Source organism: Eimeria acervulina, genomic scaffold, assembly GCF_000499425.1.
Source record: "Eimeria acervulina Houghton genomic scaffold, Eah_scaff70, whole genome shotgun sequence".
Classification (NCBI taxonomy): Eukaryota; Apicomplexa; class Conoidasida; order Eucoccidiorida; family Eimeriidae; genus Eimeria; species Eimeria acervulina.
Window position 1 is genome coordinate 22888 of NW_013549646.1, and position 27264 is coordinate 50151.

Below are 27264 nucleotides of genomic sequence, written 5' to 3' on the forward strand. Positions count from 1 at the left end.
TAAAAATTGATTTTCATTACACTACAAACATGGGCCTTCGGCCACAATCAGTTAAAGAGGCTGACGATCACAGCCAGTAAAAGCAACGCAAAGTCCAACAGAGGACAAGTTCGGCGAGCAGCCGTGGAAAGAGCGCAAAAAAGTCAAACGCTGATGCAATCCGTGGAAATTTTCTGATTAGGGTAGATGACACAAAAAGTTTGTTTACTTTATCTTTGACAGCCACTCGATGGTATACGTAGACAGTGCGGGAGCAGTAAGAAGCCTGAGAAGCACGGGAGCGCTCAGCCTTCGCACGTGGCTCGTGCATGCAGCTGAAGCGCTGCATCTACGCCAGCACACCGCAACCGCCTCAAAAATACTCTCTTTGCTGCTTGCCTCTTCCAAGATGCGAATTGCATTGGACAGGCTTACACGCCTAGCTTTGCGCCTGCCAAGCAGACCCCTGCGAGAGGGAACCTACCGTAATGGGTCAGCAGCGTGGTCCGTCCCAGTTTGGTGCATGAACGATTACTTGGCCTCAGTGGGAATCTTACGTGCCAGAATCTGTGCAACAATTGTCTACAAAGGTGGTGCATCCAGCAAGACGTTAGCTTCTTGTGTTTGCGTGTGAGCATACCGTGCACCTCTCCTCCATCCCCACGCTGGGGACTGGGAAGGATCTCTGCCGCTTAGGAACTCTTAAGTAAGGTATTTTGGCTCGATTGCGGCCCTCGACGGTCCTGGGATCTTTATCGCATACCTTCGTGAGCAAGTGCTCACGTATGGCGTGGCGGGGTCTGTCAGAAGTAGGTGCTTGCATCCCTGTTTGTCTGCTCCGTGGCCACTGGAATCTGAGTTCTTGTTAGCGCGTTGCCTGCTGTATTAGTGCATGAGTCAACTATCCTGAGTATGGTTACCTATGGGCTTGCCCTCCCGGCTGGAGCTGATGCAACCCAGAGGGAGCTGCACCAGCCCCGGGACCCTGTGCCGCTCTATTCAGGGGGCCAGACGGAAGCAGGAAGGAAGCAGCTGTGAGGCTTACGTGTAGCTTGTTCCGTCGGAAGCTGCTGCATGCTTCTCTGCTCACAGGTTGGCTACGGATTGCCAGCCCCTCATCTCCTGTTTCCCTTCATTTTCTATTAATTCTTCTCGCAGTGCTACCACCCCTGTACTAACTAGCATTGCTGCTGCTGCTGTTGCTGCAGCTCAGTGCGCTCAGCATGCAGGCAGCTGCAGGCGAAGTATGACGTTTCGTATGGCGCTAACAGCCTGAAACCAGGTTCTTCCTGCTGTTCTCGGTGCAACCAACACCCCCCCCACCGCCCCCCTCCCCCCAAAAGCCGAGTCCCGCAGGTAGCATATCTACTAAGTATACTTCAAGCGTAAGAAATGGGCGCCAGGCGTCGCTGGTCAAATTAAACCAAAATCAAGAAACATACGTGGCGTATCCGGCAACTGCAGCACTGTGCACTAGTAGCAGCCACTTGTGCTGTTGCCACCACTGCTGCTGCTAGCATCGCAGCCGCCTGTGTGGCCGCTGCGGACGTCACACAAAGTGTAGCGATTCAACTCAGTTCAGTCACAGTTGCACGGGTGGCATCGGCTGCTCCCTGTCAGCAGCAGCCGAACTGGGAGGCATTTGCTGCTGCTGTTGCAGTAGCAAATGAGGAGGTACGCCTTGATGCTGTAAAGGTTGCGCCACTGAAGTGGGCGCTGCAGCCGATGTTGCTGCTGCACTCCAGGCGTCTGCAGCGGAGGGGGACCTGCGTTTCTGCCTACTACTGCTGGTGCTGCTGCCCCTGCTACCCCCGCCACGGCCTCTACCGCCCCGTTGTTGCTGCAGTAGCTGCTGCTGCTGCTGCTGAGAGATCAGTTGCTGCTGTTGCTGCTGCTCCAGCTGCTGCAACAGCTGCTGGTGCTGCTGCGGTTGCTGCTGCAACTGCTGCAGAAGCTGCTGCTGATTCTGCTGCAGCTTTTGCTGCACTTGATATTGCTGAAGCTGCAGTTGTTGCTGCCTATGGTGATTATTCTGCGGCTGCTGCTGCTGCTGAAGCAGCTGCTGCTGCAGTTGCTGCTGCGTCTGGTGCAAGTGCTGGAGCTGCTGGGCCAATGGCAGGTTGAACATCAAGCCCCTCTCCGCGCCTACATGTCTCTGCGCCAGCTGCTGCATTATGAGGCCAAGAGCTCCGGCCTGCAGCATAGGTTGGTTTTGTTGCTGCTGTTGCGGCAACGGCTGCTGGAAAGTTTGCTGCTGCGGCTGTTGCTGCGCTTGGAGCAATGCAGATGGCTCCCCTGATGATGCAGCCGCAGCTGTTGCGGCAGAATGAAGTCCCTTCTGTAGCAGCAACAGTTGCTGCTGTTGCTGCTGCAACGCGGCGTCAGCTGCCGGAGCAGCAGCAGCATCCTTGAGTTGCTGCAAAAGCAGCAGCTGCTGCGCCACGTTTCTGTCGCTTAGCAGCTTTTTATCCGCTTCCTCCGCAGCCTGTTCAAACACCACAAGCAAACTCTAAACCGTTAATCCACATCACTGTATACTGCTGGCCGTACGTTACAAATACAAGCCTGAAAGCCAAACGCTTGGAGGTAGACCTTCACTCATAAGCCTAAACAATAAATCTTTGCTCACTTTCTTAAGGCGTATATACGCCGGGATTCCGTCAGGGAGAATCGGTAGCTTCGAAGCCTCTTCTATGAGGGTCCAAAGAGCCTCTGTTCGCGGGGCTTGGCTTTGCTGCAACTGCAGCAACTGCTGCGGCGGCAGCCCGCAACGCTGCTGCAGCTGCTGCAGCTGGAGCTGCTGCTGCAGCTGCTGCAAGGCCGCCTCTGCCTTCTGCTCCCAGGCGTCGACAGCAGCAATGGCAGCAGAGACTGCACCAATGCCTCCCGTTTCCACCGGCAAGTTAGAGGCCTCCACAAGCTGCAGCACAGCAACAGCAGCCCACAAGTTACATTCGCAGTATGTGTCCCCGGCTAGGAGCAACAGAAACGGCCAGTGCTTTCACCTTAGCACAAGCAGAAGCAGAAGCAGAAGAAAAAAAGTCAAGAGCATCACTCACCATCGCACGTGCTGCCTCTAGACTAGAGATCGGCTGCGCTGCAACAGCATTTTGCACTTTCTGCTGCAATATCAGGGCCCGTGCATGCAGCTGCTTCACAAGAGTTGCTGACTCAACATCCAGCCCCAAGTTATTGGCGCCTTCAACTAGAGAGAGCCACTCAGCCCACGACAACCGCTGCGGCTGCTGTGGCTGCTGCTGCTGTTGCTGCTGCTGGGAATTTTGCGGCAGCAGCGCAGCTGGTCCCTTTGTGGCAGGTAGAACCACCGCAGCTGATGCTGATCCTCCCTCCGTCAGCACCAGCTGAGGCAAGGGCCCCACAACCTGCAGTTCTCTCACCCTCTTTTCAAACTCCAACACGCGCTCTAAAGTTGACCGCAACAAAGACAGGATGGGAGCACCCACTACAAGGAATCGTTTGCTGCATGCTGCCAGAGGGGCCAGTTCCAACTGCTTCGCATCCTCTTCAGTTGCAGACTGTCTGGATCCATGTGCTTCTCCAGGCTGCTGTTGCTGTTGCTGTTCTTGCTGCATTTCCTGCTGCTGCTCTTGCTGCTGCAGTTGTTGCTGTTGTTGTTGTTGTTGCTGCTGCTGCTGAAGCTCTTCCTGTGCTTTGATGCGGGCATTGCACTTGTGACGCAGTGGTTCGTACACCTGCACCATCCGCCATAGGTGAGCAGTGTTGCGGTATGCTGGGGGAAGGGGTTTTGGGCTGCTCACAAGTCCGGGTTGCTGCTGCTGCTGCTGCTGGCGTGTGGCATCAGACTCCATTTCGATACAAGCTGCAAGGGCCTCCGCCTCCCGCTGCCAGGCGCAGGCAGCAACGAGTTCGTGGAACAGCGGCTCATACTGGAGCCCACCAATACCGCTGCTGTGCAGCTGTTGCTCCAGATCGAGCAGCTGCTGGTTACTCCTGCCAACTGCTGCTTCGGCTGCTGCATGCGCTGTCTCTGCTGCTGCCACACTCGCCTCAACTTGCTGCAGCTCTTCCCTTATTCCATGTTCCTGCCCACCAGCGTCGCCCAACTGGAGCTGTTGCTGTGGCTGCAGCTGCAGAAGCTGCTCGCGGCGCTTCTGCGCCTGTTGCAACAATTCGTGTTGCTTCAGCTGCTCAGCTGCGTCCCGCTCTGCCTGAAGCAGCGCAACAACCATCTGCTGCTGCAATTGCTGCCCCTTCAGCAGCAGTTGCTCAGCTGCTAAGCTGCAGGGGACCCGAATGCGGGGACAAGGCCTCGCTTCGGTGAGCAGCAGCTGCAGCGCCCCAATGGAGACACTTGGTAGCGGTTCACTTGGAGCTGCTGCGCCGTTGCTACTGCCGCTCCGCAGCTGCGGAAGTGTCTCTGTCAGGAAGCGCAGCGCAGCAGCCCACTCCTGCAGTCGCACCAGGAGACGGCCAAGAAGTGACAGCTCGGAGACAGAGCCCAATCCACAGAGAACCCCAGTGGCAAGCAGCACAGAGAGGGCTAGTAAATCGAGGGGAAGGCCCTCGTCTCTTCGCCTCCGCGCTCGGGTGTACAGGCACCCCAGACCACGGGGAAGGGCAATAACTAAATCTTCATCCAGGTCCTCTTCTGTTACATCTCTCGCACCCCCTTGTCCGGCAGAGACGATGCATCCCATCAATAAATCTTCAACTGTCTCCCCATGTTTGCGTCTTTGCGCAGCGACCTCTTCATCGTATTCTTCAGCAGCGGCAGCAGCAGCTGCGGCTGCTGCTGCCGCTGCAGCTCCCCCTGCTGCTGTTGCTGCGGCCGGTAGCTGCTGAGCAGCAGCACTCCTAGACCCGGCTGCACCCAAGTAGGCCCTTGCTCCTGCTCCGTGGTGGGCTCCCCTCCCCCGTCCTCTCCCAGGGCCGGGGCGAGGCGTCCTGCCGTAGGGGCCTTTCTTAATCCCTGTCTTCTTTGACATCAGCAGCAAATCTCGCGCCGAAGCTGTCCTCAGTGCACCGCTGCGTGTTCGTGTGTTGCGGTCTGCTGCTGCTGCTTTGCGGCCCCGCATACTTGCTGCTTCTGCTGCTGCGCCATCCTTTAGTTCACCTGCTGCAGCCTCCAGGTGGCGGCTCTCCGCAGTCTCTTCTTCTGCTGCGTCGCGGGTTGCAGGCTCTACTCCGGTGCATAGAAGCAGCTCCATTTGCTTCTGCTGCTGCTGCTGCACCTCATCCTGCGGCGGAGGAGCCCCTGTTTCCGTCCGCTGCTGCTGCTGCATCGCACTGTACCCTTCGTCCATGTCTTGTGTCTCTGCTCCTCTCCCGAGCTGCTGAAGCTGCTGCCCCCCCGTGTCTGCAGCAGTGTGCAGAGGTGCTGATTGCTCTTCTTGCTGAGCCGCAGCTGCACCTGATGCAGCTGACACGTCTGCTGCAGCAGCAGACACCACAGCATCCGAAGCAGTGGCTGCATCTGACGACGCAGCAGGTGCCTCGTCTTCGAGCTGAAGCCTGTGCTGCACCCGCTCCTGCTGCACCTCCTCAGACACCCGGAAGATGCAGTTTGGAGCTGGCAACTCAAGCAACATCTTTAGAGCGTCTCGAACCCACAGGCGCAGCAAACATATGCGTTGCTGCAGCGCCTCGCGTTCCTGCAGTAGCACGTGCTGCACCGGCAAAGTTGCTGCTTCCCGCAGCAGTCGTAGCACCTGAAACGCACCCAGCAGCAAGTACAACAGTAGCAGGATTCAGGAGCCAAGGCAGAAGTCGTCAGCACACGTCGTACACAAGCCCAGTAATATGTGAGCAACGCTACAGGGCATACGCAGCAGTCGGAGCTGCAGCGGCAGCAGCAGCAATCGAAGCAGCAGCAGTAGCAGAGCCCTACCCTAGAAGCAGCAGGGAGCGAGACCCTTGCGGCCGTCAACGAGAAGAGCTGCGCCACTCGCGTTCCGCTGAGCCTCACAAAGTCCTGTAATGTCGCTGCTGCTCCAGCCCCCCTGGCTGTACACCCCACGCATACCCACGGGCCCCCACAATCGGGGGGTGGAGGCAGCAACAGCACGCTGCCGCTGCTGCTGCCAACCCCTGGGGTCGAGGCAGCAGCAACAGCAGCCGCTGCGCTCTCACTCTCCGAATGCTGCTGTTTGCTCGCAAGCTGCGACACGCAATTAACGTGGAATCTCCTGCTGCAGTAGCTGCAGCTGATCCAGCCACCCATTCCATCTTCGTCAAGGGGTAGCAGCAGCTGCTGTTGTTGCATATAAGCTTCTTCTGCTGCTGCTGCTGCTTCTGCTACAGCAGCAGGGTCATCGACTTTGCATCCTAAAACTGCTCGAAGTTGCTGCCGCCTGTTATAGTGCTGCCTGTACACTAAACATGGGTGCTGCGGGGAGTCCTGCTGCTGCAGCGGCTTGCTGCATAGTAGACAAACCTCAGCTGGCTCCGCGTGCAGCAGCAGCGCAGCCTCCTGCAGCTGGACAAAGGCACGCTGAATGGGGGTCAAGCACACAGCTGGTTCCGCTGCGATAAACCACTCATTACAGGATTCAGCCTCCTGCTGTTGCTGTTGCTGTTGCTGTTGTTGCTGCTGCTGCTGCTGTTCAGGGTCAGATGAAACGGAAAGCCTTGGCTCCGGCTTCTGGGCCACTTCAGCAGGCGCGGTACCAGGCACTAGCTGTTGCTGCTCTTGCTGCTGCAGTTGTTGCTGCTCTCCAGAGTCATCTGCCAGCAGCAAGTGGTGGCGCAGCAGCTGCCGAGACACCGGGACAAGCGGATCTGTGGCTGCGTCGAGACGAGTCCACGGGCGGCGATATCCATCCTGCAGCAGAAGCAGCAGCAGCAGCAAAACAGCATCAGGACTCTGAGGCAGTCCTTTAGCGACGGGATACAACGAGGCTGCAGCGGCAGCAGAGGCAACAACATCAGCAGCACTTACCCTCGGAAGGAAACAGATGGCTTCCCTAGCCCGCACTGCCCAATCGACTGCATGCAGCAGCAGCGCAGCAACGCGACCCTTCAGCGGCAGCTGCAACGGGAGACCGTCTAGAACTTCTAGGAGACGAAGCAGAGACAGCAGAGAAGCCTGAGGCAGCGGGGCCCTTAGAGCTTCCTCCAACAGCTGCCTCCGATCAGGAGACAGTCTCCGGCTGCGCGACTCTGGCAGCAGCGGCTCCTGCTGTTGTTGCTGCTGCTGCTCTCTCTGCTGCTGCATCACATCCTCGTTCTCGTAGAAGTCAAAGTCCAGCAGGGATCGACGATACAGCCACACTGTAGCTGCGGAGACACTGGGGCCCCCAGCCTCGGTGCCGTTGCTGCTGTTGGTGTTATCCAGAGACATCCGAGAGATGTGCTGTACGCACCGCATGCTGCTGCCTGCTGCATCGTCCCGCAGCACAGGACCGGCCATGTTCTGCAGCAGCTGAAGAAGCCGCTGTACCTCTTCTTCCTCAGACGCTGCAGGGGCATTGGAAGAGTCATCTACCGCCATGCCCTCAAGCACACAGCCATTCTGCTGCTGCTGCTGCTGCTGCCTTGCAAGACCAAAAGCAAGTGAAGGGACTTCCCAATCCTCAAGCCCAACGTCCCAAGGCGTTCCTTGCCAGAAGGCCGTCTCAGCACCAGCGAGCCCCACAGGAGGCCTGCGCAATCGTTGCTGCTGCTGCTGCTGCTGAATGCTGACTGCTTCACCCGGGCCCTCCCCTTCTAGAGCTGCAGCTGCTGCTACTTCCGCTCCAGCTGGAGGCGTTGCATCGCCTAGGGGGGACACAGGTTGAGTGACAGCCTCTTGCTGCTGCTGCCGCCGCTGCTGTTGCAAGTCCTGCTGCAGGTCTTGCTGCAGTTCCTGCTGCTCCTGAAACACTTTTTGCTGAAGCGGCAGCTTGTCTTGCAGCTGCGCCTTCTGGTCGTCCATACTACGGCCGCCCGAAGCGGATGGCTGCAGCTCCTGCTGTATAAGTAGCTGCCGGGCGAACTGGGGATCGAATAGATCCTGCAGGGTCTCCTCTACTTCGCTTTCAGTCTCAAAGAATCCCTCTGCAGCAGCAGCACCTGGCTGTTGCTGCTGCTCCTTTTGCTGGTTGCAGCCCTCCTCGGTAGGTGTTCGCAGCCAATCGAGAAGACGGGTCTTCATGTCCCGTTGGCTCTCCTGTTGCTGCTGTTGCTGCTGCTGCAACTCCTTCTGCTTCTCCAACACCTTCATCACGCCCTCCTTCGAGCACAAGCCCGTGGCAGCAATGCATCGATATGGGTTCTGGTAGGCTGGGGCTTTGCTGCTGCAGCAGATTTGCATGCGGCGACGTAAGGGGAGGGCCAGAGTACCTTGAGCAGTTGGGACGAGTTGCTGCTGAGCTGATCGCAGCAGCTGCTGCTGTTTCTCGGTGTCCCCTGAAGCGGCAGCAGCTGCTGCTGCCGTCTTCTCCTGCTCTGCTTCGCTGCGCTGCCTCCGCATGAGATCTTCTTCCTGCTGCAGGAAGGGGTATTGCTGGCGCAGCCACCAGCTGAGCAGCAGCTGGGCCACCAGCAGCGCCTGCAGCAAGATTGTCTCTCCCGTGAGGAAGCCACCGGAGCAGCAGATGCGCAGCAGCAGTAACAACCCCTCCCTGAAGGTGGGGAGCGGTATCCCTGAAGCCCTCAGCATCTCCTTAGAGGAGAAACAACGGACCCTACGCCCGTCTCCTATTCGTGGAGTTGTGTTGCGGCAAGGGTAATTGTGGCTCTGTTTCGCTCGCCTGCCCAGCTGGGGGAACGAGCCTCCTACTGCAGCAGCAGCAGCGGCTGCTGAAGGTCCTCCTGCCGTTGTTGTTCCAGCTGCTGCATTCTGCTGCTGCAAAGGCCCTGCGTGCTGCGACTCATCCCGAATTGCAGAAGATACGCTACAGTCGGCCACAGATACTTCGTCCTGCATATGCTGCTGCAGCTGCTGCTGCTGCTGCTGCTCGCTGGTGAGCTCCGTTGAGGCCTCCGCTAGTTTAACTCTCTTCCCATGGCCACCTGCTGGGACTCCTGGGGACTGTTGCCGAGTAGCTGCACGCTTCTGGGACAGTTGCTGCTGCTGCTGATGCTGAGGCGCAACAGCGGCAGCAGCATCCGTGTTTTCAGGGGTGTACTGCTGCTGCTGCTGCACAGCTGCAGTCTCGCCTACACCCGCTGGCTGCTTTTTCGTGTTGCTCGGCCCCCGGGCCTTCCCCGGAAGAGCGTTGGCTCCTTTGGTTAGCCACAGGCCGTGAGTAGACTGCAGAGAACAGCAGCAACAACAGCAGCAAAGCACTGCATGTCTAGCAAGAAGAGCGACAGCTGAGCAGAAGTTTCTGAGTATTCCACCGCTACAAAAGCGCTGGCCCTGGAGCTAGCCGCATCACAACTATTGCTGTTGCTGCTCCTGCTGCTGCTGCTGCAGCTATCGTGTGTCTACCCAGCAGCAACAGCATGGCGCACCGCATGGTCTCCCCTGCGTTTTGCCTTCGACTCAATAAGGCGCAGCAAAGACGGATGGAGAGACCGCACATCGGAGACAGGCCAGCTGATCTTCCCGCCCGTAAGTTGCCTATACAAACGCAACCGCAACAACAACAAGAAAAAGGAGCTGCAAATGTTGCAGTCGCTGCTGCTGCTGCAGTCTGCAGTAGCAGCCTGCTGCAGCAAACCCAGTCCAAACAGCACCATCCCCAGACCAGCAGCAGCACAAGCCCCCGAGCCCAGCACCAACAAAATCAGAGACAAGTGCAGCAGCACCATCACCGGCAACACCAAAAGTAGCAGCAGCAACAACGCACTTGTAGTGCAGAGCATAGGCCGTGAGGAGATGAAACGCATAACCAGGAGGCTTTCCATTAGGCCAGACTCGACGAAACTCCGCCTCAGCCCCTGCTGCTGCTTCTGTTGCCGCCATCCCCTCCTTTTCAAGAACCTGAGTCTCCGCTGAGCTCAGGCACTGCTGCTGCTGCTGCTGCTGCTCCAGCTGCTGTAATTCATCCTCAAGCGAGGATGCTTGCTGCTGCTGCTCCTGCTGCGTGCGGTCTGCCTCTGCTGCAGCAGCAACGTCAAGCAGCAACTTGAGGTGGACTTGGAGGCCCATGAGTGTCTCGAGCGTCAATCCCTTCGTAACAGCGTATAGCAGCAGGCGTTGCAGCTCCTCAGTCATTAACGGCAGCACCAGCAACACGCACTTCAATATAAATGAGGGCCCGAACGGGGGATGCTTCGGCTGTAGCGCGGCTTCGCGCTCCTCGAGCCACGCCTTACGTGCCCTAGCAGCAGCAGCAGCAGCTTCTGCTGCTGCTTGCTGCTCCGCTTCCGCAGGCGCAGCAGCCTCTGTACTCGCAGCTGCTGCCGCGGGCTCTGCACGGTCTGTGTACATCGCCGCGTCTCCGCTCGCTGGAGGCAAATCGGTATTGACTGGGGGGCTGATGCCCTCCAGCTGCTGCTGCATGCGCTGTTGCTGTTCGCAGTGCTGCTCTTCGCCGCCCTCGTCCTCATCAAGTGCTGCTGCAAAGGCAGCGGTCTTGTCACAAAAACAGCAGCCCGCCTGAGCCGCCAAGGCGTCCTCTTGAGGAGGGCGCTGCATGAGACGGAGTTCATCTAGCAGCGGCTGCTGCGCCTCCCGCACCACCGGCAGGCGCATGCATCTGTATTGCTGCAGCCAATTCTCTGTGTCCCTTACTAAGCCTCTCAGCCGCATGTACGCAGGGCCATCCACCAACTCAACTGGCAAAGACACAATAGGCGAGGCGGCGCTGCAGCCCTCGCATCGCTGCAGCTCCTGCACCAGCGCCAGCACTCGAACGCCCTCAGGGGAAGGAGGCTTCTCGTCAGCACCCTCCCCTTCTTGCTTTGGCAGCAGCAGCAACTGTTGCTGCTGCAGCAGAAATGAAGCGCCGGCCGATCCATCCAAAGGATGCAGCTCCTGTAGCATTAATGTCTCTTCTTCATCTTCACTAAGCTCCTCCGCTGCCCCAGCCCCTGCAAAAGGGTCTCCTGAAGCTTCTCCTGTCGGCACTGTTCCGCCTGCTGCCGTTTCTGCTGCTGCCCCTGCTGCTACGTCCGCACCCGCTGCTGCTGGCGCCGCCGCTACTGCTGCTGCCTCTGGGGCAGCACCCGCGTCCTCTGCGTCGGCAGCATGCTGCTCCTGCAGCTGTGCGAACTGCTGCTGCTCCTGCTGCACACACTCGTGCTGTTGGTCACCGGAAGGAGACACAGCAGCACCAACACTTGCTGCTGTTTCGCCTCCCTCCTCAGCCTTGGCCGATCTACGGGTCGTCAGCGGTATCAATACGTCTCCATGCATCCTTGGGCGGCGCGGCGCACGAGCGCTGCGGCGAGTGGGGACTGGCGGCTTCTGTTGCTGCTGATTCTGTTGCTGCTGTTGCTGTTGTTGCTGCTGCTGCTGTTGCTGTTGCTGCTGCTGCTGCTCTTCATCCTCCAGACCCAGCTGCTGCCGCCTGCGTGTCCTCACAGGGGATATACGCATTGGCGGTGGCTCTTCTTGAGGCTGCGGCTGAGGTGGCAGCAGCTGCTGCTGCAGCTGCAGTTGCAGCTCGAACAGCTGCTGCTGGGCTGCAGCAGCTGCGGAGGTCGCTTGCTGCTGCTGCTGCTGTTGCTGCTGCTGCTGCGGCTCAGCACTCTCTTCCTCTTCATCACCTTCTGCTGCTGCAGCCTCATCAGCAGCGGGGCCCTCAGTTGAAGGCGTAGGACCCTTGAGACCGCCTCCAGATTCTCTGACCTGCAGCCTTCGCGTCTCAATCTGCATGCATAAAAAGCCCCAATCAACGCGCGCAATCATCAGTGTAGCAGCAATTGCACAAGAGCAAGCATAAAGGCATATATGCATTCGCTGGCTGCATGCATGCATGCGACTGCACGCGTATAGGCAGCCCTAAAGGGAACCAAACGGGCGACGGACTTGCTGCAGCAACTGCTCGGCTTCGGCCAGTGTATGCCGTGGGCACCGGAGAAGAGAGAGCATGCGGTGGTTGTACAGCCGCAGCAGAACCTGCAGCAGCAGCAGCAGAAGAAGCAGCAGCCTCATATGTCCTGACAATACCGACCCGCGACGCCATTTACCGAATAGGAACCAGGAACACGGGACTTCCTGTGCATGCATGCGGTGTATACGCACCTCTACCTTGAGCAGCCGCCTCTCTTTAATGTGGATTCGGCTGGCAGCGCATGCAGCAGCAAGTCGTCTCAGTCTCCTGGTCGTCCTCCACAAAAGTGCATTTGCTGCATCAGGGGACAGCAGCTGCAACGCAAGTATCTGCTGCTCTTGTTCCCTTTGTAGCAGCAGCAGTCGCTGCTGCTGCTGCTGTTCCCCAACGCCTTCAGCTGCAGCAACAGCAGCAGCAATTCCTGCTGCTGCGTCTCCTGCTAATTCTGCAGCAGCCTTCTGCTGCTGACGGAACAGGAACAACACCTGGGACTCTGAAATTGGAGAGGCGAAGTCCGGCTGGGGATCGACTCCCGCGGCGATCCCAAACAGACACGCTGCACGCTCCCTGTACGATTGCTGCAGCGCAGCAGCACAGCGCTCCCTTAGCTGCTGCGCAGTCTTGACGTGCTGCTGCAGCTCTGCAAAGGGAAGCAGAGACTTGCCCAAGCCAAAGGGCTTCCGAGTCAACCGCTCCGCATCCAGCAAAGAGACATAGCCCCTCACTCGTGTCCCCTGCTGCTCCTGCTGCAGACCAGGTGTCGCTGCAGCAGCAGCAGCCGCTGCTGCTGCTGCTTCTGCTGCTCCAGGCGGCAGGATCGTCAGAGGCCCCGAGCTGTCCTGCAGCATCTCTGCAATAACACCAGCGGCGGCACTTGCACTGTGGCAGCGGACCGTCGCGCGAAGCTCCAGGAGGTGTTGATACACCACACACCAGTCTGCACTTTGCTGCAGCTGCTCCTGCAGCTCCTGCAGCCCTTCTGGCTTGATTCTGAGGCTCTGCCCCCGTCGTACGTGCTGCTGCCACTGACGCAAGGACACCCCGCGCGCATGCAGCTGATCTGTCTCCTCTATCCAGCGAGAGACAGCTTTGCAGGCATCCTTGAGGCGCGTGAACCAAGGCAAATCGGGTGTATGCTCAGGTAGCTGCAACAGTTGCTCTTGCTGCTCCACAAACTGCTGCAGCTCCACTCGAGGCTTGTCCTCAGCTTGAAGATGAAGGGCAGCTGCTGCTTCCACTTGCTGCAGCTGCTGCAACCTCTTCTCCGTATCCCCCAAGCAGCTAATGTACACGCTGCAGCTGCTTGCTCGGGTCTGCAGCTCGCGCAACTGGGTCAATGATGCAGCCGTCTCTGGAGAGGCCAGCGCAGCAGCGAGCTCACCCTCCACTTGCTGCTGCTGCTGCAGCGCCTGCGCGATGTCTTGTCGAACCGCAGTCAGGTGTACAGGCAGGTCTTCAGCCTCGAGCAGCAGCTTCTGCCACTCAGACGCTCGCGGACGCGGAACAGCCTCGCGCAACCTGCACCAGCAACAGTTGCAACACCAGCAGCATCTCTATAAAGAAAGACAGCAGCACATTATTCAAGGGAGCTTGCTGAGGCATCGGAAGCAGGACCATCTACTGCAGTAACAACAGCAGCAGCAGCCGAACTACAGCAGAAGCAGCAGCAGCGAGATGCAGGCAAGGAGATGTCCTACTGTTGTGCCTTCTGCTGCCAGTCCGCAGCAATGCCACTAAGCGCCTTTAAGAACTCTAGCTCGGGCAGAGCGGTCAGCTCTGCCCATTGCTGTTGTTGTTTGCTGTTATCCAGCACCTGCTGCTGCTGCTGCTGCTGCTGCTGCTGGAGTGGCTCCACCTTTTCACGCTGCTGCGAGGCGTCTCCGGCGCGTGCTTCGTCAACATCCATTGCCTTCACTGTTTCTGCTGCTGCTGCTGCTGCGCCCTCAGGTGAAGCAGCCTGCTTCTCGTTAGCTGCAACAGCAGCAGCCTCCAGCTGCAGGGCCGCCTGAGCCCTCTGGTCGCGGCCTCTTGAGCGGGGCGGTTTGCTGACAGCAGCAGCTTCGCGAGCCATAAGCACGGAGACAGGTGTTGTGGTGTCTATCCATTCGGAGACTGCAGCACACAGCAGCAGCAGCAGCAGCAGGAACAGCGGATGAGATTGGTCGCATGCAGCCGCAGCAGCAGGCGGCGGGCTTCGCTGCCTGGTCTGTCTATGCCTGCCCACAGCAGCGGCTACCACCGTTGCAGCCTGCAACGGCGGCAGCAGCAGGAGGAACCCAGGTAGCACCTAGAGCAGCAGGAACAGCAGCAGCAGCAGCACCAGCATCGACATGTCCCAAGGCTTACAGTGCTGCAGAGAGGGTGCAGCAAGCAGCTCCTCCACGACGGTGTCTTGGGCTGGGGCCCGCAGCCTAGCGACCCTCCCACGCCAGAGTGCATACAGCAGCAGCTGCTCCAGCCGTGTCTCGAGCTCGGGGCAGCAGCAGACAGAGTCGCTTTCCAGCAGCAGCAGCGCAGCAAGGCGCACAGTGTTCGCGCTGCAAGGAAGCAAGGAACGCAGTGCCTTCTGCAGAGGCTCCGCAGTGGCTGCTGCTCCCTCTGCTCCTGCTGCTCCTGCTCCTGCTGCTGTACTGTCTGCTGTTTCTGCTGAATCGCCACGCACACCCTCCACGTCCCCGACCTGCTGCTGCTGCTGCTGCTGCTGCTGCTGCTGCTGCTGCTGCGAGGGCGTTGGCTGCTGCGGAATGGCGAGAAGGTCCTGGGCCCTCTTCAGCCACCGCTGTGCCTTGTCCCTGAGGTCTACAAGGTCTCCATGAAGGCCCCAGTTTTTTATCACTAGGCCCTCTGCAGCAGCAGCAGCAACACGGAAGAGCACACAATACCCCGCTTAAGCAACAAACTCACAACAGCAGCAGCAAATCCTTATACGACGCGCCAAATCAGCAACAGTAGCAGCAGCAGCAAGAACAAAAGAAGCATAAGGCCCTGGCTGCAGCTCACCGTGGATAGCGATGAGCTCAACAAGCTGCTCGTAGGGCGCCCTGCGTCGCTCTGGTGCTGCGTCTCGATTGGCTGCTGACGCAGATGCTGCTGCAGTTGGCTCCGCCTGCTTGCGGTGTGTCTGCAGCTCGAGGACATGCATCAGATCTTCAGGCAGCAGAGTGCCCTTGCGGCGGAAGCCGTCTAGAGACCCCACAGCCCATCCAACACGCACAGCTGCAGCAGCAACTGCAGCAGCAGCTGCTCGGTCCAGTAGCGAGCGCGCTCTGTCTGTAAAGGCAGCACACTGCTCCACGTACACCGAAAGAGGACGCAGCCAAGCCCCTATCTCCAGCTGTTGCTGCAGCGCCTGCCCGTCGTGCAGCACCTGCCGGGCCTCAGCCAAAGACAAACTGCCGCCCTCCGTCTTCACAAACCGCTTCTCCCACTTGCGCCACCGACCGTACACAACCTGCAGTAGCAGCAGCAGCAGCAGCAGAACGAAGAGCACTCGCAAATTAGAAACCCGCAGGACAGCTAGCTGGAAGCAAGCAGTGGCCCTGCTAGCCATGCAGCTCGAATGCAGTGAACGGCTAGCTGGGCAGCAGTAGTAGTGATACTACAAACTGCGTTTCTGTGCACCTCTATCTGCTTAAAACCAGATGTAGGCATATAGATATGCAAACATATATATATATATATACGAATATATATACATATATACGTATATACATCATAGATATGCATATATATAGGCATATATGCAGATATATAAATACATATATATATATATATATGCGCACATACATGTACGAAAATATGTATTATTAATTGGTATCTGTGAACATTGATGTATGCATAGAGACAACGTGTCCGCTTTGTCTCTGTCTAAAGAGACAGAGACAGAGACAAAGACAGAGACAGAGACAGAGACCGGTGTGCGGCATGCATTTAGTGAGCCCATAGCAAGAGAAGGAGCGGACCTCCAGATATTTGATGGCTGGAACGATGAGCTTAAGTGCTGTATGTCTCGCAATAAGAGCCTCGAGGTCCCCAGGCGTAGGAAAGAGAGAGAGCTGCTTTTCTTGCGTCTCCTCTCGCCTTTCTGCATCCTGCGCAGGGGGACAGCCCTCCGCCAGAGACTGCAACTCCTTTAGTGCTGCAGCATCTGCTCCTGCTGCTGCCAGCAACTGCAAATACCGCGGCTGCAAGCAGTCCCGCGCCCACTCACGTGCAGCAGCAACCCGACGCTGCAGCTCTCGAGCGGAAGGCCCTGCTGTCTCAGCAGATGGCTCCTGCAGCAGAGCCACCGCCAGCCCCAGCCGTATCGGTCGCTGCAGCAAACGGTCTACGCGCTCAGCCCAAGCAGCAGCAGCTACGTGCCCTTTCCAGTCGCTCCACCCTGCACGCAAACCCGCAGCAGCAGCAGCAGAAGCCGCTTAAACGTGAGGCAAGCCGCTACGTAGGGCAATGCAGGACCAGAACAACCATCCACCGTGTGCAGGTGTACAAAATCCTCCGACTGCAGCAGCTGCATCAACTGCAGCAGCAGCTGCAGCAGCATCTGCTGTAGCTGTCTGGGACTAGGGTGCTAAGGCCAGCACGACACTGCAGCACCACTACGCCTGTAACAACCCCTAAACCCTAAACCCTAAACCCTAAACCCTCTGCCTTACCGGGTATGTAGACGCACACGTCCTGGGCCTGGGCAAGGATCTGCTCACACTGCTGCAGGTCTCCTGCTGCTGCTGCTGACCGCAGCAACTCCCGCCAAGTGACAACCTGCTGCAGCTGCTGCAGCAGGAATATAAACTCTGGAACTATAAACGGTATTTCATGAAACCCCTCTACAAGCAAGCTGCGGAGCAGCTGTATAGGGATGCGACCCTTATTGCTGCCGTTGCCACTTGCTGCTGCGTTCTCTCCTTTCTCACGGCGGCTGCTGCTGCTGCTGCTGCCAGTGCTGCTGCCGTTCAAAGCAGCACAGATGCGCTGGGCGAACTGTTTGCTCTGTCGGACGCGCTGCTGCAGCTGCTGCAGCTCGTGTGAAACACCTACCATCTGCTGCAGCACCAATCCCTCTTGCAGCAGCTCTTCTGCTTCCGCCAAGTGCAGCCTATTGCCCATGGAGACAGGCAAAATTGTCCCCTTTGCTGCTGCTACGGGGTCCGGTGGCAGCGGCAGGTCGACCGTCTGCTGCAGCAGCAAACTCACAGACTCTGTCTGCTGCGCTCCCGGCACCTCAACTGCTGCATTCAGTGGGGTTCTGCTGCAGCCATCCGTCAAAGCCACTGTCACTCGCAGCAGCCACGACTCCACACGCTCCAGCTGCACCGAAACATTCTGCTGCAGCGATCGTAAGGTATCTACGTCCCGTAGCGGCGGCGGGAACGAGCTGCTGCTGCTGCTGTTGCTGCTGCTCTCGCCCTCTGCAGGAGCAGCACTGCTGTCCGCTCCTGCTGCAGCTTGCTGCTGCTCCTGCTGCTGCAGCCCTGTCTTTGAACACAGCTGCGGCAACAGCAGCACATTCCCCCCCGCTGCGGATACAGCGCTACCTGCTGAAGCAGCTGCTGCTGTAACAACTGCTGGGCTGCTGCTACCCACAGCAGCAGCAGGAACCTGTGCAAAGAATACAGCAGCCTGACGCTGCACCTGCAACAGCACCACAGCGCAACACGCAGCCCCACGGAAAGTGCAGTGAGGCCCCCATTCAACGGCGACAGCAGCTCCAGCAGCAGCAGCGACAGCAGCAGCAACAGCAGCAGCAACAGCAGCAGCTTACAGCAGTGAGAGGCTCATGCAAAACTGAGAGCTGAAATGGGTTTGGAAGCCGATGAGGATGCTGCTGCTGCTCGTACAGCAGAGCGTCTCCCCGCTGCGCTGCAACAGCACAAGTGGCTATCTTTGCTGCACCAACAGAATCAAATCCCTCCCGTCGCCAGACAGACTGCTGCTGCAACAGCCGCTGCTGCTGCTGCACAGATTGAAGAGAACCCGGCTCCGGCTGCTGGCCCGATAGATCCCCTGCTGCTGCGCGCAGCTGCGGTGGCAGCAGCAGCTGCTGCTGCTGCTGCAGACGGCGATCAGCATACATGTATTCATATACGAGTTCCTGGTCGAGACAGTTAAAGTCTGTGGCCCAGTCTGCAACGGTCTCTGCCATTTGCTGCTGCTCCTCATGCAGCAGCCGGAAGGCCTCCTCCTGCTGCTGCTCAGTCGCTGCAGCAGCAGCAGCGCGCCCTCCCAACCCGCCTCCTTCTGCTTCGGCAGCAGCAGCCGCAGCAGCTGCAGCAGCAGCAGCTGCTGCTGCTGCTGCTCCCCTTCCCCGGCCACGAGCACCGCGAGAGCCACGCACAGGGGGGCCGTGCAACATATCTTCTTCGTGCTGCTGCTGCTGCAGCAGACGTCTGGCAGCTGCTGCTGCACCTCTACGACCTCTGCCCCTGCTTGGGGCTGTAGCAGCAGAACAGAAAACAGAGGCATCAAACACCCGGAAAGGCTGCGTTGTGAGGATGCGGACAAGGGGCACTTGAACGCGGTGTTGCAGAGATGCTTCTGCTGCTGCTATTGCTGCTGTTGTTGCTTCTGCTGCTGCTGTGGCTGGCGAGTCGGCGGCAGCCTTGCTGCAATCCTTTGCGGCTGGCGTAGGGGTCCCCCCTCCAGCTGGTTCAGGAGTGCTGCTGCTGCTGTTGTTGCTGCTGCCCTCTCTTCCTCCGCTGCCGCTGCTGCAGCAGCCGCTATTCATGCTGCTATTTAGGCCGGCATCGCTCCCTCTCGGTGCTTCTTGCGAAGCACTGGCACACTCCTCGGATGCACTTCCTGCTGCTGTTGCTGTTGCTGCTCCTGCTCCTGCTGATGCTCCTCCTGCTGCTGCTTCTGCCTCGTCAGGAAGCACCGGCTCTACGCGTTTGACCGCGTCGGCATCCTCTTCTGCTTCTTCTGGGCACGCAGCAGCAACAGCTGGAGAGGCAGCAACAGCAGCAGCATCTGCTGCTGCTTCTGAAGCACCCTCCTTTTGCTGGGAAGGCTCCGCTCCATTGCCCTCAGCGATCTCGACGTGGGTCTCCGCAACGCGCTGCTGCAGCAGCAGCAGCCTACATTCTTCTGCAGCAGCATCTTCCTGCTCCTCCTTTTCTCGATGCTGCTGCCTTTGTTGCTCCTTGTCTAGAGGCAAACAAGGATTAACCCAACATTGATGCAGCAGCGCGTCTCGCCTGACGGACTTGCGTTGTCTGCTGCCGCTCAGGGCCCTCATATACAGCCGGCCTGCCGCAGCTGCGCCACAGAAGCACAGACACAGCAGAAGATGCAGCACCAGCAGACACAACAACTACACCAACTCTGCTACGAAATACGTGCAAGCAGCAGCAGTAGCAGTAGCAGCAGCAGCAGCAGTAGCACTGGCGGCAGCAGCAGCAGCGGCGGGGTCAACACCACTGAGAGAGGCAGAGCGAGACAAAGTAAAGCCGCCTCCAAAACTCGATGAAGAGCAAAACATACCTCCGTCAACGCTTGTAGTAGCGTCTGCTGCTGCAGCTGCTGCAGCTGCTGCTGCTGATGCTGCACCCGGCGGCTGCGAGGGGGAAGAACCCCCGCGACCGCCTGCAGAACTCATTGCCGTCTGAGGTGGAGGCGGAATGTGCTGATGCTGCTCATTCTTGCAATCCAACGCCCCCTGAACTGCTGCTGCTGCTGCTGCTGCTGCTGCCGCTGCTGCTGCTGCTCCTCCTGTCGGTACGTGAGGTCCCGCGGCAGCAGCTGGTGTTCGCGGGGGCTGCACTAGAAGAACTTGTCTCTTCAGTTTGGGTTTTTATGCAGCAAGGCAGCATGAAAGATAAGAGGCATCCTTATCAGGCCCCCCTGCTGCAGCCTTGAACACCCACTACGGCTGCTGCCGTGCTGCAGCGGCAGCAGCCTGCCCGAGCTGCGTTGGAGCCAGCTGCTGCTTCTGCTACAGATGCTGATGTCCCCCCAGGCCAACAGCAGGATGAGGAGGAAGAGTTCGTGCTCTTGTTGATATAGCAGCAGCCGCAGCAGCTGCTGAAGACTACAGAAAAGCTGCTGAGGCGGGCCTGCCGGGGCCAGTAGCAACGGAGACTCGTGTCGTGCTGCAGCAGCAAAATACTCTAGAGTACACGGGGGCCCTGGGTAATACGTAATAAGCAAAAATTATGGGCTGGGGAGGGCAGCCGCTGCTGCTGCTGCAGCTGCTGCTGCTGCAGCGCAGCCCAGGATGCCTTGGCCGGGCAGTGGCTGCAGCAGACCCACTGCAGGTGTTGCTGCTGTCCCCTGTGCAGGCACTTGCAGGATACTAGGCGTTCCTTTAGAGGATCATAAAGAGAGGGTTAAAGGCTCTAAACTGGTCTACAAGCCTTGCTTTGGATCTCTATGCCTAGCAGCAGCAGCCTGTACTGCTGCTGCCACCTGTGCTTATACGGCATGTGTTGCTGCTGCCTTAGCCAATGAACACCCCGCTGGGACCCCTAACATAACAGCTAATATTAGTGCAATCCGCTAGTGTGTTTACATAGGAAGCCTTGGGGTATATTTCCTACGGAGGACACAGGCTGTAGCAGTAGCAGCAGCAACACTTGCTGCTGGTGCCTGCTCCAGATACAAAGCTGCAGCAGCGACAGGAAGCAACGCGAGATCTCTGCTGCTCTCATTAAGACATCAAAATGTTGCAGTTTTATCCTCTTTATTTTAAATACACTATTAACTTTCAGTACACTCTGGCCACCATTAAGGTTATCTTGTTAGTAGGAATACAGTTGATGCGGTTGTAGTCGCTGCAGCAGCTGCTGCTGCTGCTGCAGGACATGGGGGTTGTTATAATGCCCCTGCCACTCTGAACATCCCCTGCTGCAGCTGAGTTTATATTTTTTGCATTACGTGCTTAACAATATTTCTTTACAATTAGTTGGAGGAATCTGCTGCTGCGGTGGCTGCAACAGCTGCTGCCGCAGCAACCGTTCTGTGGCTCACAGCCCCACGTCTCTCCTTTACACCGAGTACAGCGGCGTCGCTTGTCTGCCGCAGCGACTGCACTTCTTTGTTATTCATTTGCTTTCTATGTTCTAAGTTTATGCTAGAGTCTGAGGAAAAGCTGCTTTCAGAGGCCTTCGGCCCTGGCCCCTCAGCATACGTGTCCTGATCGCACGCCACCAAGTGTAGCATGCTCTGGGAGGGTATATGAACGGTTACTAGGCATTAGGAGGCAGTCTGTACGCAATTAGAAGTGCAACAACTATCTATAGTGTTAGTGCATTCTCGCTACACCCGGTGCAACAAGGGTCCTTCATCTTAGTGGGGGGCCGTCGTGAGCTGCAAAGACAGTCAAAATGGTGGAGGTGAGAGCTTCGAAGAAAGGGCATAATTCCCCCCCAGTCTCAAGGCATCCTGTGCACAGCGGCGCAAGGGCCTCGGGCTAATAACCGGTCAGGGGATTAGGGGGCCGTACAGGGTGTGCAGGACTACTTGCTGCAACTCTTTTTGCAGCTTAACTGCTTATGAGGGCGTGCCCTAACCCGCTGTTGATGCGTGCACGAATACCGTAGAGAATCGTTGAATAGTTCCTTGTCCTTCAGTAGCCGCATGCTGGCAAGTAGAAACACATGTATGCGCCAACTAGAGAGAGCCTAATGCATCCGCCCTACCTCGTGCCCCCAAGTAGCACAAGCCCCCGTATGACTGGGTGCCCAATTGGGGATACGTGGGCGGAGGGAGAGAAAGGAATTCGCGAAGGGGGCCGGAGGTGCGGACGCAAAAGCGCCTGAGGCATGCTCTCCAACTGCTATACTGGAAGCGGTAGTTTGTCTGAGCCTATGCTCGCTCCTTTAAAGTGTAAAAGATTGCTCCTTAGGATTCCTCTACTTTGAAGTGGGGGTCGATTAAGAGAAAGGAAGTATCACATACTTCAGCCGGGTCAGCCATACGAGGTCCAGTGAGGTGAGAAGAAGTGTCACGACTGTTTATACGGCAGGCGCTTTACTGTTCAAACAGATTGTCGATCCTGAGATAAATAACAAAGAGCTGTAAACACTCGAAGAGTGCCAGGGTTCTTCAATGGTTTCTCCGGATCGTCGAGGACAACGGCGCAGTCATGTACATTAAAGGCATAAAAAGGCATCACCAACGCGGCCGCTGAAACACTCTCCCCGCATTCTAGCGCTTAGACACTTTGTTCTGCAACTGCACTTATCTGCGTTAATTTTCACCTCCTTTCCAAACTGGGTTCTTCTTCGTCAAATGTTTATGCCGGTGAATATCTTGCCACGCTCAACAACGGACGACGGATTACGCGCGATAGCATGGATGGAGAGCTCTTGTGGTACCAGACGAATTGAGAACTTCGCCGAGTATTTGTGCTTCACTTCGCACAGAAGTTCTGCGCAGAGTGAACGGGCATGCTTCATCTGGCCTCGGTGAGGTCAAGGCGGCGGTAGAAAGGGTAGCCACGTCTTGTGCTAACCGAGAGTGCGCCCTTCAGGAAAGGAATATGGCCTTACGTGTTCAGATTGCCAGCGGGAGAAGCCGCAGAACACTATCAACCCCGGCCTGTTGCAGAGTCTTCTGACTCCGAAAAGGATCTGAACGGATATCTCAGTTGTTTTTAGAGTGGATACACCATCATTCAGAAGGAATGAAATCTTCTACATTGTTGTGGGCAGACTCAGAAAATATGCGCGCTTCATTCTCTCTCCGAGTTCAGTCGACCAGAAAATCACCTCCACACGCCATTCAACTCCAAACGGTCAAAACTGAATTCATCAAACGAAGATTTGCGCAGAACTTGTGACTACGAACTCAGAAAAATCAACTTGGAAATCAAGTGGCTTCATTTCCTCCCTTGTGCAGAACAGGCTTGTAACACAACAGTGTATTCTTCCACCCGACGTTTCCCGGTTTTCCTGGTCTACGCTGAAGCCCCGCGGTCTGACCCGGCGTCGGAGTTGGCTGTTTGAAGCCTTCCCTCTGACGCCGCAGCTGCAGAATTTCACTCGTAGCTGGCAGCACCACGAGAATATACAAAGCCAGCACGGCCTTCATGCAAGTAGCTACTACAAACGACGTTCGACATTTGCCATTAGGCGAGGCGTTAGACTAACTGTTAGTGGATTCACATGGTGGCCGAAGCGTGCAGGAGGACTAGGAGCCGAAGGAGTTCGGCATGCGTTAGGTAGGGCTCTTTGTTGCCCGTTCTCAGGCCAACGCACTCGCGTACACCGTAGTTTCCCTCCCCGCGTGGAAATGTCACACATCATTAATGTTGATTCTCTGAAAACATTCAGAAGGTCATCGAACTCTCCTGTTCCTCTCCCTACAAAAGAGCAGTAACTTGCGAGGAGAAACTAAAGAAGGGTGAGATCCTGGACGCGTGTGAGGCGAGCTCGCTAGTGAAGCGGGGAAGGGCCAGATAGTCAGGTAGAACCTTGCAGCAACGTAATGTTAAATTTGGGAATGAAACAGTGGAGGGTCCCATTCCCACTAGTATATGGCACTTTTACGGAACGCTCATTCCCCTCCACAATTGCTGTGTATGTATTTATCTATCTGCACTTGGGATACTAGGGGGAACAAAAAGTAGGAAAAACCTGAGTGAGAATCCGTTGGAAACGTACAAAGCGTCATAGCCAACTATCGGCTTTCGCGTGTAGACGCCCTTCACGCTTACAATTGGAGGACTACACACAAAAATTTTTGAGGATTCTTGCGGCCGGTATACGACACCCAGCCCACAATGAAACTCGGTTGCTGAGCGAATAGTTCAAAAACAACAGAGCAACGGCTGGCTAGTTTGCTCCAATTCAAACAATTCCGGGTTAAACCCTGGATCCCTTGAACAAATGCTGCTGCCAGAAAAACAGCTGCCACGCCGCATGAGTAGAGCGATATCGCTCACTCCTCACCGGCAGGAGGCAATCTAGAAAGTTTCATCGCCTACGTCCTTGATAGCCAAGAGGAGATAAACCTCCACGCCGATGAAACAAAGAGCCAAAAGAGCCCAAAGGGAGCCGCAAAGTCGGCTACTGCAGTGCGTTATCGAGGCACACTTGTATGCGTCGCTATCTGGCTCTTTTCTGCGTATTGTATCATCCAAGATATCAAGGAAACTGTAGACATTGTTCATAGCTCCAATTGCCAGCATAGCGACTCGCAGCGGCCAAACTGTGCGGTAGATTTCCGTGAAAACCCACACAATGATTATTTCAATAATAAAGACCACGCACACAATGCCTACTGTCCAGTTCCTAGCGAAAAACAAAAGGACAACAAGCATCATGAGACACAGGAGGCCAGCGCCTACTCGCAGAGTCCAGATGTTGATACTTGCGAGAAGCGTAAACACTAACCCCCAAAAGCAGCTTCCAATATATCCAGCGGGCAGGATGATCCACCGAATCCCTCCCACAGTGCGCGTCACTCCCCCTTCATTTGTGTAGACCTCTGCGTGCAAGCAGACAAAGCTAATAAGGAACGCAACCATACACAATAGCGAGTGGTTGGGATTCCCTAATTTGTACTACCGAGCGGCGCATTCTACCAATTACTGCGGACAACTGAATTTTTGATTGTTCAGATGCTGCCTCCCCCGTTCCCCCAGCAAAAGGACTTTGTTAATGGGGAGAGCTGCCAAGCTCACAGAGGGTTGACATTAAGCAATCGAACCAGGGAAATTTTGACAACTCACCGATTCCCTTTACTTTGCCCCCCGTTATCCACGCAGCGGAGGCATGGGAGAATTCGTGAAGGAAGGTGGTGAGCAATTTAAACTGGAGCAAAATGTGCTTGCCGCAGATCCTACAGTGCCATAATGCTAAAGCCACGATTGCCCAGCCACCGATCACCGACAAAGTTATCCATTGACCTCGTGAGCAGCATGATTGAAGGGTCCAGTCAACAGCCATCTCGTTCGAATATCCTGAGTTGTGTACGAAACAAGCTCACACATGCAGGAGCAGATTCGTGCAACAGACCGCCGTTTCTTCTCGAGATTTTAGAGTTAGCAAACATCCTTGATTAAAAGAACGCAAGTTTCTTCTATTAGCAAGGCATGCTTCACTTCGTCTGAGTCTAAGCCTTAGTTTTCGCTAACCCACGTAGTGTCGAAGGAACTGATCATTCACGTTCCGAAGTCAGATCCCTGTCTCGCGTTTCCTGCGCCAAACAACAGTCTCGCACTATCGCAAATCAACCCGAAGCACTCTCGCACCCTTTGGTTTTTATTAACTCTCGCCACCGGCTCACCCACATGCTTACAGATGGTGGTGCTCGAACCCAGACACGACTGCTTACAAGTTCAGAGGTAAGCAGACTAGGCAAAACTGAGGTTAGAGTGTGTTCACGCCTTTTCTCACTGCCAAGGTGACCCACGAAGACAAATTGAGCCCGTTAAAGCTGCTCGATTATACACGCTAAGAGTCTGTTTCCCCCCAGAAGATACAGCAAGGCCTAATAAACCAGCCAGGACCAGCCAGGAGCAAGTTCAGTGGTACTGCTCCAACATACAAGCACGCACCGCAATTGGGTGTAAAACTTACATCATTCATGTTATTTTATTTTAAAATTAATTTTTATTAAGCCAGGATACAGACATCTGAATGGTATTTCCAGATCTCTCGTTAAAAGTTGAATACGCTACGCTGGTGGTGATGGTATTGCAAATCAAGAGGTGACAACAGCAGACAAAACGGAGCTCTAAATGCCTCAAAAAGAACTTTTTGATGATTAACACGTTAATTAGTATAAAAAACATATCAAGGGATGGTATTTCACAAACGTTTGGGCGTCTCACAGGATGAGGGGTTGACGATCGGTGCCTGGGTAATAGAGGAGCGCGTATTGTATGGCGGGGGTCTGGAAGAGCAAACAGTAGAAATGGAGCAACTAGGGCAATAATCAATTGAACAAAACTTGAAAATGAAATGATATGCAGACAACGCATTTTTTTCCTGGCCAGCAACCCATGCAGCTCTGCTAGACTGCACCATTAAGAATAGCTCTTGAGCACAGCCACAGACACTCCCCCTAAACTAAATTCGCAGCTTCCTAGGAATATATATCCTTCTGTGCAGAAATTGGGGTTTAAATCAAAGTTTATAGACGCTGAGTTCGCTGCAAATCCACCGCAACTGCCATGATATAGAGGCACAGGCAGGGGGCACTGGAATAGACAGGCCAGGTCTCGAGGGGGGAACGCAATTTGTACATGAATAGTTGTTAAAATAATGCATGTTTGCAACGAAAGCTACATTATTTAAGCAAGTAAGTATATGTCTAATAGCAATTAATGCGTTGCAGCACCACACTTCTCAACCTTCGGGCCGACAGTGAATTGCTTAGTTCAAAATATAGAGCAGAACTACAAAGGGGTTATGTTCTAATAGCTCAAAAGGTTCATTTCTTCTGAATAGCTTGCTCTAAACAATTGATATACCATCCCCACCCTTAACAAAATGTCTTCACCGTAAAAAGCACCACCTGAGATGCCACAAGTACAACAAAAGCGAATAAATCTCAGAGGCCTAAACACATAATAAACATAAACAAACTACTATAAAGGAGAGTTAGTGTTGGCTTTCTCTTTCTTAAGAGGAGGACAAAATGAGAAAATACTATGCTTTCCTCTGTACATGCAGAATGAATACCATCATGACTTAATCTTTTTTTTTTTCGTTTATTCTCATTTTCATGTTTTCGAGCCATCTTAGTGCCCCTATTAAAGCTATTTTTGTGTGTAGCGCCTACAGCTAAAATTATTTAAAGGTATTTTCGTGGTTGTCAACGCTTTCTAAGATTTTGAACTTAGCCAGCTCTTAATGGCGGCGCTCTAAGGGCTGTTTTCTCTTGTTTTATTTCTTTAGTAGTGCTTACACCTCTGTGTAATTGGAGTCCTTAACGAGCTGCAATAAAACCGAAACAAAGTCAAAATACTATAAATAAGAAATTCCCTCAAAGCAGCTGATAACCTTTCCTTTAGTAACTAGGCACTAGGCTGAGAGCCGCTACCCCTAAAGGCCCAAGGATGGGTGAGAGGAGTTTGGCTGGAATTAATTAAAGCAGATGTTGCTGCAACTAGCAATACAGCCCCATATGCAAGCAAAAATAACACACACCCCCGTTGCTGCATGCACGGACAGTGTAGACAATTGTTAAGAAGCACCTTGGAAGGATAGCTTCAAACTCTTCTAGAAAGCTCAGCGGTTTGTTCCTGATAAGCAATATGCGTTCATAGTAATATGAGATGCATATGAAGGGGTAGGAACATCTCAAGGCGATGAAGGGGTTCTTAAGTAATGGTATACTTCCCCATTAGCCTTTATTAGGCTGCATGCAAGAAAGAAGAAAGACAAAGAAGAAATCCAGCTGGTCCCCCCTCTCTGTGTGTCTCAGCAAACAA

At 55.6% G+C, this 27264-nt stretch overlaps 1 protein-coding gene across 1 annotated transcript; it reads right to left on the bottom strand.

Moving 5' to 3' along the window:
• Nucleotides 1–1561: 1561 nt before the first annotated feature.
• On the bottom strand, nt 1562–19479 carry EAH_00012580 (hypothetical protein, conserved; the record flags this gene model as incomplete). Its single annotated transcript, XM_013394622.1, has 15 exons — nt 1562–2464; nt 2609–2899; nt 3039–5669; nt 5927–6781; nt 6899–9193; nt 9397–9505; nt 9735–11701; nt 12077–13403; nt 13583–13997; nt 14232–14729; nt 14886–15336; nt 15848–16266; nt 16541–17516; nt 17647–19139; nt 19365–19479. 15 exons carry the CDS (start codon nt 19477–19479, stop codon nt 1562–1564), a joined length of 14745 nt encoding a protein of 4914 aa, XP_013250076.1.
• Between the last annotated feature and the right edge of the window lie 7785 nt (nt 19480–27264).